Source organism: Camelus bactrianus, chromosome 9 (genome assembly GCF_048773025.1).
Source record: "Camelus bactrianus isolate YW-2024 breed Bactrian camel chromosome 9, ASM4877302v1, whole genome shotgun sequence".
NCBI lineage: Eukaryota > Metazoa > Chordata > Mammalia > Artiodactyla > Camelidae > Camelus > Camelus bactrianus.
In genome coordinates this window covers 3,285,511-3,296,921 of record NC_133547.1, presented here as the reverse complement: position 1 = coordinate 3,296,921, position 11,411 = coordinate 3,285,511, and the positions used below count along the sequence as shown (strand labels likewise).

At 55.2% G+C, this 11,411-nt stretch overlaps 1 protein-coding gene across 7 annotated transcripts; it reads right to left on the bottom strand.

Annotated features, from left to right (window-relative positions):
* Positions 1-897: 897 nt before the first annotated feature.
* Positions 898-10,368, bottom strand: LOC105074484 (leukocyte-associated immunoglobulin-like receptor 2). Of its 7 annotated transcripts, none has more exons than XM_074369131.1 (6): positions 9,296-10,367; positions 8,868-8,903; positions 6,855-7,151; positions 4,640-4,789; positions 3,911-4,555; positions 898-3,768 (listed from the first exon to the last, which is right to left on the bottom strand). In XM_074369131.1, exons 1-4 carry the CDS (start codon positions 9,327-9,329, stop codon positions 4,665-4,667), a joined length of 492 nt encoding a protein of 163 aa, XP_074225232.1. In that variant the 5' UTR covers positions 9,330-10,367; the 3' UTR covers positions 898-3,768; positions 3,911-4,555; positions 4,640-4,664. The 7 variants fall into 7 exon arrangements, 6 of the variants coding, with proteins under 6 accessions (XP_074225232.1, XP_074225235.1, XP_074225234.1 ...); XM_074369134.1 differs by lacking the exon at positions 4,640-4,789 and having other exon boundaries at positions 3,911-3,966; positions 4,465-4,611; positions 9,296-10,365; XM_074369133.1 differs by lacking the exon at positions 4,640-4,789 and having other exon boundaries at positions 3,911-4,611; positions 9,296-10,365.
* Between the last annotated feature and the right edge of the window lie 1,043 nt (positions 10,369-11,411).

Sequence of the window (11,411 nt, the reverse complement as noted above, 5' to 3'; positions counted from 1 at the left end):
TTTATTTGTATTTTATTTATTTTTTGAAGGGGGAGGTAATTAGGTTATTTATTGTTTTACTTACCTGTTCGAATGGAGGTGCTGGAGGTTGAGCCCAGGGCCTCGTGCACGCTAAGCACACACTCTAGCACTGAGCTGCGCCTTCCCCTCGCCACATATCAATTTTCATTCTGAAAACCATAAACTAACAAAATTAGTTACCTCCCATACGTGGGGGGACAGGATGAAGTGGGCCGTGTCTGAATTTCTAGTTTCATACAGTTTTGCTGCGTCCAGCGCAGCTCGGGACCGTGTCTGAGGACGGACAACACAAGACTTAAGGAACAAAGAGACAAAGTAAAACGAGCAAAGATGGGACCAGGGGACGCAAGATCTCGTGGACCTAGAGCGCCTGAAGCCTGGTTGACAGCATATTTATTAGGAGTACACAGCTCAGGAAAAAATGCGATCAAGGAGCTGGGGCTTCAGATAATCCAGGCGAGAAGCACGAGGTTCTGCTGGCTGCTTAACTGATTAATTTCAGGCCTGTCCCTTCTAGGAAGTCACCCTCCTCGGGGTCTGCATCATTTCTGAGTCTATCCTGTCACTGCCTCTGGGACGTCTTGAGAAAGCAGATTCTTGCCCTGGGTTCAGCAGCATGCTTTCCTGCCAAAGAAAGTTCTGTTCATGGACGATCGTGCTTTCCAGGCCCGTCCGCTGTTTCACCCTAAGGACACATCTGCCTCCTTCGTGCCCTTATGCTCAATGTCAGGATTGCTCACCACACAGGTTCTTTAGCATAATACGTGCTACAGACCATCTCCTGCGCAAAACATGAAAACAAAGCCAGCACGTGCACTTTAAGCAAGCAAGCGTGAATGTAATACTTTATTAAGCTCGTGGAAAGTTCGCAGTGGCTTCTTTTCTAGCTGCTTGTTGTCCAGCAGCTCGTTTTCCAGCAGAGTTTTCAATTCTAAGATATATAAATATGATACACATTCCAAAACACACAGCTAAATCCAACAAGGTGGGGAAAGCACCCCCGACATGAATATAAACACAGAACAAAAATCCACTGATACCCAGTGAACAATAGTGACCCACAGAAAAGCAAAAAAAGAGAAAAAAACATGTTAACTTACTAGGAGTTGGGGTTTTAAATATGAGACACAAGAATGACATTAAAAGGTAGTAATGTTACATGAGGGTTGGACATATCTGTATGAATTTGCACTTTGCATCCTCCCTGAATACTAAGTGGTCCATTAGGAACAAAATCTTCTAGGCTTTGTAAAAAATTAATCAACAGGAACCTCAATTAGAGTCAGAGGACCAGCAAGAGGAGCTCTCACGTCCTGGAATCGATAACATTGCCCAACAGGAGGGTGAAGGGTTCCCCTGCTTCCCTGGCAAGGACTCAGCCAGTGAAAAGCATGGACTCTTTGTTTACTGCAACCCCCCCCCCAGTCCCTTTGCCCCTCTGTCAAAGCATCTCCCTCCCTCCCTTGCCCACTTGGAACTTCACGTGGCTCGCCACGGATACAGACACCAAACTGTAATTCTCTGTCTCTCCTGAATAAACCCATCTCTGCTGGAGAGAGTTCTGGCAGACTCTGTTTCAGATCAACCCCTTGAAGTCACTTAACCCTCAGATCTTGTTTTCTGAACATTTCCCAAGAACGCTTTCAGAAAAGGGGGAATTCCTGGTTAGGGCGGGAGGAATACACCATATGCCTGGGACAGCATTTGAACCTAGCAAGCAAGACAGTGGCCAAGTAGGGAAAAAGTGCCCCTCCGAAAGCACAGCAGGCAGCTTGAGAGGGCCTCTGACGGCCAAGTCTGGGAAGCTGGGCGCCAAGAATTACAGGAGGACACTCCCCACTTCGCCGAGGAGGCAGGGGGCCATTGCAGGCAGCACGCATCCTGGGAGCCCCCTTTGCTCCCTGAGACTGACTCAGAGTCAGAGGAGCGGAAAGGCGGGCTCGGGGCTCAGTGCCTGAAGAGGAGCAGCTTCGCATCCAAGCAAAGCGAGCCTTCGCCTCACCATCCACTTGTCTGCCGAGGAAGGGGAGGGCGGGGAGAACCGTCCGGCTCAGCCCTGCCTGACACGGAGGATGCAGTGGGACTCCTGCATCCCGGCCACACTGGGATGTCGTGCGGAACCGCCCCCCCCCCCCCGCCACCACCGCAGGGCCTCCCAGAGGAAGCCCGTCGTCGTCCAGGCTGACCCTGCCGGTCAGAGGTTTCCAAAGAAAAATCGCTGGTGAGTCAGCTCATAGGAAAGCTCTGCACTGACGTCAGATTCCAGAAGCTTGAGGCCCTCCTGACACCGCAGAGCGTGGGACAGCAGGCGGCGAGACTTTGCTGCAACAAATTAGCACAAACATGGTGCCTTACAGCTCAGATCTCTCCCCTCCCGCTTCTGGAGGTCGGAAGTTGGAAATGGGTCTCGTGGGCTGACACCAAGGCACCTGCAGGGCTGCATTCACTCCTGGAGGCTCAGGAGGGTGAAGGCATCCACGTAGGCGCCTTTTCCAGCATCCCTTGCCCTGGGCCTCTTCCTCCACCTTTGAAGCCAGCACCGCTGAGTGCCTCTCCCCGATGCTGATGCTGCTACTGCCAGTCCCACCGTGAGGAGGCTTGTGGTCACGTTCGCTACCGTGAGCGACGCGCCTGCGACCCGAGGATACGAGGCTGTGCTGGCACCCCGCCCTCTTTCCTCTTTTTTCTGGCACATGTACGAGTGGGGTTGCTGGATCGTATAGTGATGCTGCGGCTAAGTTTTGAGAAGCCGCCGCATCCCTTTCCGCAGAGGCCGCACCTCTTTGCATTCCCACCAGCACCGCACGAGGGGTGACTGCTCCACGTCCTTTCCAACTCTTGTTATTTCCCCTTTGTCCTAATGACTGTTTGGGGGTGAGTTACTGCGGTTTTGATGTGCATTTCTTTCCTGGACTTTTGACCCAAAACAGTGCAGACATCAGGAGGCTACAGACCAGGGAAGGCAGAGGCCGTTCCAGGACGCGGGGAGGCCCAGGGCAGGTGCGGTTCGCGCCTCCCTGGGTAAGGCAGGTGACAGGGGTCGCTGGCAGCCAGGGTCTGGAGCCACACGTTCCAGGCTCCCAGAGGCAGTGGGGCATGTGGGGGCTCCAGAAGGAGGGAGGGGGGTGGGAAGCCCCAGCGTGGGAGTCGTGTGCTCGGATGCAGAAGGAAACCCTAGATGCTGACGTCACCAGTGGGAGAGAAGGGGACTGTGGGGAAGTGGCTGGAGCTTCTGAGGCCAAGTGGAGCTTCTGAAATGCTGCAGGAGGAGGCGGAGGCAGAGGCTGGAGGGGCAGGGGGTCCTGTCTCGTAACCTGGAGGAAAGGGGGACCAGGAAGGAGTGGGGCGAGGGGCCGTGATTATAAACGTCAGTTGTGGAGGTGAATCCTGGAGACTGGGAACTAACAAACCCAGGAGGGCCCCGGATGCATCACCCCCGCAGCCCAGGTGCTTCTGAGGACGGCGCTGTGGTCTCGCAGGGCAGCTCCTGACGGGGTTCCCCGTGGAGGGCGCAGCCTGTGCTGGGCACTGGGTCTCTGCAGCCTCCAGCCTCCGAGGGAGTGTCCCTCCGGCGCTGGGGTCTGGGCCCTCTGCTGGGTGCTCTCCTGTCTCCATCCCCGTGGTCCGTGCCGGGACCTGCGCCGGCTGCGCCTAGCTTCTGCCGGAATCGCCTCCAGGATCAGCAAGACCACACCGGCCACGCCTGTGCAGACACAGTTCCCCACTGTGTGATCCTAGAGGTGGGGGCTGGAAGCAGAGGACAGGGGTGTCACTGACAGGTGGACAAGACCCAGCCCTGCCCAGGGCCACCGAGAGGAGCATGCCCCCTCGTGGCTGGAGGGCCTGTCCCTGGCCAGCATTTCCCTAGGCACGGCCCCAAGGGACATACCTGTCTGGGAGCCAGAGGCTGTGGGGCGGGGGTGGGGATGCTTTCACTGGGGGCGCCTAGGAGTCGGAGAGAGCTGATGACAGTCCGGGACAGCCTCCCCCCTTCTCAGGCTGACCTCAGCATCTTGAGCCCTCCCGAGACCCTCCCTGCACTGGGGAATTGCAGGCCCTGTCTCCCCTGGATCCCTTCTACCTGACCCCCCAGGTCTCACAGCCAGAGGCCCCGAGGGCGGGGCAAAGCTGGCAAATTCAGACCTGCCTTTGATCGAACTTGGATCAGGGATCTAGTGAGAGTCTCCCCCTTCCTGGATCTCAAGCCCCCAGGAGTGAAAGGTCTTCTGCTGGAGGAGGATGCAAGGAGATTTCACTGCTGGTGAGTGTCCGCCCCGCCAGCTGGGAGAAGCAGCAGGGGCTGAACGCTGGGACCTCTGTGTTGCCCACTGTCCCTCCCGGGCCCCCAGCCCTGAGCTTGCAGACCTGGCTCTGAGGCGAGGGGCTGCGACTTCCCGGGATCCTGAGCTTGCAGGGGGGCGGAGCCACCTCTGCTGTGCCCACCTCAGCCCAGCGCCTTCACCGCCTTCACCGCCTGGTCCACTTTTGTGCTTCCCTCTTGCCTCCACTTGTAGCTTCAGGAGCACCCGGGCCTCTGGGGGAAGGACCAGGGAGTGGAACAGAGGGAGGCCCACCCCTGGGTCTGCACTCCTAAGAGGGGAAGTACAATTCAGCTCACCTTGCCCTGGAAAGTCTCCTCCTTCTCAACATCCAGGGTCCCCTGGGCCACGGCTGGGAGAATTCAGTGAAGACCCCAGGAGCTCAAAGGGCTGGGACGGGGTCCTGTGCAAGAGTCCCCAGTTCCAGCGGGACCCTGAGAGCCTGCCTCCTGTGAGGGTGGTGATGGTCAGAACTCCAGGATCTGGAAGTCCTGCTAAGACCTCAGGGGACAGGCACATGGGGAAGTTGCCTCCCTCTCAGGTCAGAGCCTTGATCCTCACAGACATTGACAAACTGAGGCAGGACCACGGCCCCCAGGAACTTGGGGACAGGGCAGGGAGGATGGGAGGTCCAGGAGGCCTCACGCTGGGCTCTTCTTCTCCTGGAAGGTCCCATTCAAGTACCAGACACAGAAGATGACATAGGAATCTAGGCAGACAGCTGGACAAACTGAGGTGCAGACAGTGGGGGCCACTGGACTGCTGTCACTGTCACACTGACAGGGAGGCAGACAGGCGGCAGGTCAGTCCGACAGGCTGGGGACTCAGCTCTGCTGGTTCTCATCCACAGCACCTGTGCCCGCATGAGGCAGCATCTGCTCAGGGGATGCAGGATGCATGACCCACAGCCCATCAAGGGTGCGCAGCCACGACCTGTGTCTCCTTAGAGGATGCTGTCAACATATAATCACATCATGGTGGTCCTCATGGAGTTCAACATATTTTGAAACCATACCCACATATTATACATATGTATCTATCCATCTATCTGTCTGTCTGTCTATCTATCTACAGATACAGACACACGGAAACACACACACACACACACACACACACACTCCGCCTTGATGCAGCTTCTCTCTCTGATGCTGTCACTGTCTCTGGGTCTCCCCACAGGAAACCCCTTCCTTGAGGGTCCACACATCCTGTCTGGTGTGCTGAGCTGGAACAATGAGTCTGGGCCTAATACTCAGAGACTGTCAGTCCCTGACCCCCAAAGCCAGGCCTGCCTGCAAACAGATCAGGCTGAGGGGCCACCCCACTGCCCACTCCCCGGCCGAGCCCCTAGGAGGGGACGTCCCAGGCTGAGGTTGGCTGTTCTCCAGCCAACAAGGGGGCCCCCTGTGGGGGCGCTGAGGTCCAGGGACTCCTGTGAACAGGCGGTAGGAGCACTGAGCCCAAGCACCTCGCTCTGTCCCACGAGCCTGGTCCCTCCCCCTCCACAGTGTCAGCCCAGCTGCTTCTGTCTCTCCACCTCTAAAGTGTAGATGGCACCATGTATACTCCTGGGAAGGGGGACAGGGAGACACTGGGGGGCTCAGGGCTGGCACTGTCTCTGCTTCCTCTCCTATGGGCAGCTGCACACTCCCTCAGAATCTCCTGCCCCACTCGCTACCTTAGCACCAAGCAGCTGATCTCAGGGGCATGGAAAACAAACAGTATGGGCAGAGCCACTCACGTGGCCACGGGCTCAAGCGTTCCAAGGGCTGACTTCACCTACAGGGGCCACTGTGCACCTGTAGCTTCCCCCAGGTCAGTGGGGGGTCTCACAGAGCCACATTACCTAGGTGGATATGCCCAAGCCTGGAGCAGGGGGCCACTGGGCATCTTATTTATGGCATTTGTGTGTCACAGCAGAATAAAGAAAAATGGGAGAGGAGACACAGGCTTTAAGGGGAGAAGGCCTCCCTCCTTCTCTCCCTCTATCCCGCCCTAAGGGGATCCCCGTGGATCCTGACTGTGGGACATCTTGGAGGCTGATCACACACAGGGACAGGGATGACCTCATCCCCAAAGTCCCCCAAAGAACCATGCAGCCCTGGTCAGCAGCTGCCCTCATCCATGTGGCTTGCCCAGCAAACGATGGACCACATCACAGAGACACAACTCCTGGGACCACACAGATCCTGCCCAGTGGAACACCACCCTGGGGATCAAGACACAGGTTCCCTTGAGTCCCACCTCTGTCCCACCCCATCTCTGGAGGCCCACTCCCCACCAGCCCAGCAGGGCCAGCTCTGTGCCCACCCTGGTGCTGGGGCTGTGTCCAGATGAGACCAGGGTCCAGGGATCTGAGCCAGGTGTGAAGGCAGAAGGACGTGGGTGCAGAGGGGAGAGGGAAGCAGAGGGTTTGATGGGCCAACAGAAGGGCGAGGGAGTCTACAGACAGAGGACACAGCTGGGGACAGGGACCAGGGACCTGGGCAAGTCTGAGGGCAGCAGAGAGGACCTCACCTGTCACCACCAGCTCCAGGGACTCACTGGGCTCAGACCAGACATGCTCTTTTATGTAGCGGCAGCGATAGTGCGTGGCAGTGCCTTCACTCACAGCCGGGATGAGGAATCTGGCCTCTGTCTGGTGGGGACCAAGTGGAGAGCTGGCACGCGTATCCTTGAAGTCATTTGTATCCTCCTCATTCTCCAAGCGAAATGTCTTAAACCCAGCAGGGCCCCGGCACACGATGGTCACAGGCCGGCCCCTGGGGATCACAGAGTCTGGCTCAGCTGAGATGGAGGGTCTGGGCAGCGTCCCTAGGAGGGCCGAGATGTGGAAATGATCACATCACACAATTCACCTGTTTTACTGGCTCAGGTCACCTTATTTTTTTTTAAGGAACCTTGCAAAGCTGTGCAACCACCATCACCACAACCCAATTCTATAACATTTCCATCATCCTCCACAAAAGACCCCCCCCCATGCCCATTCTATGAGCACATGAATTCCCATCACTGCAGAGTTACTTCCCTCACTTGACTTAAGGACCAAGACTTGGTCACATCTTGCTCAGGGTGACATGGGAGGGGTGAGAGCAGGCTGGGTCCCAGGCATGTCTGCCCAGGGGGGTGGCTCCCTCCCAGCCCACGGCCACTCTAGGGGGACAGCGAGGGCCGGGAGGGCCGCACAGGACAGGAATGACAGGGTTGCTCCTGGGACAAGGAAGCAGGAGGCCGGGTGGCAGGAATGACCCGGGCTGGGTCTGGAGGGCAGCTGCCAGTCCTGGGGTGGGGGGCACCGTGAGGGGTGTGGGGCTCAGGCTGCAAAGCCGCAGCTGAAGTGCGGGCAGGGGGTGAGGAGGAGCGGAGCACAGACCCCAGCAGCTGAGGAGCCCCGTCTCCAGAGCGAGTCCTCAGGGCAGCCAGCAGCCATCCCTGGGTTCTCTCTGTATTTTCTACCCTCGTCTCAGCTTGTTTCCGTTTCCTGTGACTGAGGCTCTGGAAACGCCATCTGTCTCAACCAGGCCAGAGGCGGGGGGGGGGGGGGGGGGAGGGTCTGAAGCCCTGAAACAGGAACTTGGCCTCGCAGTCAGCAAAACCCCCGGTAGGGGCAGGGGGCTGGAGAGCCGCCCATTCGCCCACTCTCTCCTTCATTCACTCGTTGTCTCCTTCAGCCACGTCTCAGTTCCCGTCCATCCACGTGCAGGTGCCTCCCTGCGCCGCTGGCTTCAGATACGAGAAACACCCCCGGGTCCCTGCCGTCCTGGGGCTGAAAGTGTGCGAGTCCACGGGTACAAGCGTGCGACGTGCCCTCGGGCGAGCGTGGGCATCGCGGGGCCGGCGGGAGGCAGGGCTGCCCGCCTCTGGGACGTCAGAGGTCAGGTGCGGATCAGCCGAGCTGAGGGCTGGGGGGCAAGCGGGCACTCAGGGTGGAGAAGTCGGCCTGTGAGGAGGCCCGGAGCTGAGTGGGAAGACGGCATTTACAAAGTGAAAGAAAACCAAGATGTGAGAGAGGAGTGGGCCTGAGCTCGTGGGGACAGACAGACGCAGAGCAGAGGGAGGCCTGGGTCTCAGTCTGCCTGCAGATCAGCTGTGAGGGGCCTCTCAGGAAAATGAAAGTAAAAAGTATACATATGGTAAAATGTAAGCAAAACTTTAAAACGGTCATTTAACACCGCATCCCCGGGGCTGTGTTGTGTCCGGGAGGATGGAGAAGACGGGGTCAAGGACGAGTCTCAGGTTCTGCCCTGGCGAGGTCGTGTCCTTTGCCCAGGGGCTGCCGAGGGGGTTCCGGGCTTGTGTGGGGAGAGCTCGTGGGCTCAGCCTGGTCCTGAGGGACCGGAACTGTCTCCGTGGGACCATCGGGGGCAGAGGTGGAGAATGGGGGAGGGGCCTGGGGGAGGGTTATGTGCAATTCAGGCTCTAGGTCAGGGTCCCCAGCCCCCTCCCCAGGATCAGCACACACTCCCGTCTACCATCTGGATCTGTCCTGGGTGTGTGTGTGGGGGGGGGGGGGTCGGGGAGAAGACTCACCCTCCTGTGCGCAGATCGTCTGGCCCAGAAGGAGCACTGGAAGGGAAGGTCCAATGAGAAAAACACCCTCCGCCTGGGTTCCTCCCGGGGCTGCAGTCACAGAGGGCTTGGGGAGGAAACAGGGGCCGTCTTCCCATAACTTCCAGCCCCCCTTCCTCACATTACATAACCCCCAAGCCCCGCTTTCAAGCAGGCATCTTCCCCTCCAGCCCCTCGCAGTCTGAAAACTCAACCCCACACCCAGGTACCCGTTTCTAGGACTGAACCTTCCATGGTCAGACTTCCGTCTTGGCCAGAGCTGAGGGGACAGACCTGGGGGTTCCACCTGCTCCCCGAGGGTCCCAGCGTCTCCTGGGCTGGAGTCAGCACTGAGCTGGGAGGCAGACCCCTTTCTCCCCGGAATCCTGCCCCTCCGCTCCAGGACTCACCGAGGCCCAGGAGGCCGGTGGGATGGAGGCACATGGCTCAGCCCCTGCAGCCGGCGCCGTCCTGGCGTTTGTGGAGGAAGGACAGAGCCTGCAGATGACACAAGAGAAGAGGGTGTGCTGGCCGGGGGCCCTTCGTGGGGTTTCCAGATCAGCTGCCTCACACAAAGGGGAAGAGCTCCCTCTCCCCTCCTTTCCACACTTCCCGCTGATGAGACAGAGGGGAGACCTGGCTTCCAAATCAGGAGCTTGAACTCATCTCCTGACGCACCGCCTGACGGGGAGCCTCATTCTCAACGGGACAATCAGAACATGGGTTTGTGCGGCAAGCTGACTTGACTGTCAGTCTCAGCTCCACACAACAACCGTCCGTTCTTTGGCAAAGCATTGCACCATTTAATGCCAATATTTCCTCATATTTATAATGGGAAGTCCCTGATCCTCCTGCAAGTATTTAATACTATGATATATGTTACATTTGCAGCAAGTTGTTGAGTGCATTTAAAATATCCTACTACATGGGTTGTCTTCCCATCTCCCCCCAGTGACATTGGAACCAGGGAAGGGCAGGCTGGTGCAGCAGCATATGCAAAATCCTAAAGGGATTGAGTGGCCTGGAAGCTGGCCCTGGGCTTGGGGCCAGATGGGTGAGAGATAGCAACCAATATTCCTCAAATGGCAATTCTGGTAGTAAACCAAGGATTCAGCCTGATGGTAATATGAAGGGGGGATTTTGTTTTTTTTTTTTTGAACATGGATTCTGAGCAAACAGAACTAGTTTTGACTTCAGTAAACTATGAGGAATTACATTGCATTTGCTTTATTTATTTATTGAAGTACAGTCAGTTACAGCGTGTCCATTTCTGGTGTACAGCAAAATGTCCCAGTTATGCATATATGTACATATATTCATTCTCATTTTCTTTTTCATTAGAAGTTATTATACACTATTGAATAGAGTTCCCTGTGCTATACAAAGAAACTTGCTTTTTATCTATTTTTATATATAGTGGGTAACATTTATAAATCTCAACCTCCCAAATTTATCCCTCCCACGCCATGTCCCCCAGTAACCGTAAGATTATTTACTATGTCTGTGAGTATGTTTCTGTTTTGTAGGTGAGTTCGTTAGTGCCCTCTTTTTTCTTTTCTTTTCTTTTCTTTTTTTTTTTTTTTTTATAAGATTCCACATATGACTGACATCATATGGTATTTTTCCTTCTCTTTCTGGCTTACTTCACTTAGAATGACAATCTCCAGATCCATTCATGTTGCTGCAAATGGCATTATTTTATTCTTTTTTATGGCTGAGTAGTATTCTGTTGTATAAATATACCATGACTTCATTATCCAGTCATCTGTCCATGGACATTAAGGCTGATTCCATGTCTTGGCTGTTGTAAGTAGTGCCGCTATGAACACTGGGGAGCTTGTATCTTTTCAAATTAGAGTTCCTCCGTGCATTTGCTTTAAATTCTGTGTGTCTAGAGCAAAACTTTAGTGTGAGAGTATGACAAGAAAAGAGGCCAGAATCATTACCTGGTTAGAGGCTGGGATATAAGCGAGGGTCTCTCAACCTGGGCACTATTGATGTTTTGAGCTGCATTATTCTCTGTGGTGGGGGCTGTCTTGTGCACTGTAGGATTCTGGCCAACTTTTTTTTAATGCTTTGTTTATTTTTATTTTTGTTTGTTTTTGGTTTTTTGGGATGGAAGGTAATTGGGTTTATTTATTTATTTTTTAATGAAAGTACTGGGGATTGAACCCAGGACTTCATGCATGCTAAGCACAAACTCTACCACTTGAAACCTAATTACCTCTCCCTAGAAAAAATCTAAAAATTGAAAAATAAAAATAAAAGAGCTGGACAGGAAAAAAAAAAAGAAAAGAAAAGAAGAAGAAAAATTGCAGTCCTTCATGGAACAATTAAGTTTTCTCCTTTCTCTTATCTAAGTGATTTCTGTGAAGGCAAAATTCAAGACTAAACGAGGTGCTTCTTACTTCCCAGGACAGTGGCAGGATGCTCCCCACTCCATAGCCCTCCTGGCTGGGAACAAACCCCGTTTTCACTCCTTGAGGACTGAGTAGGGTGACAGCTTTAGCAACCCCAATGGATCTG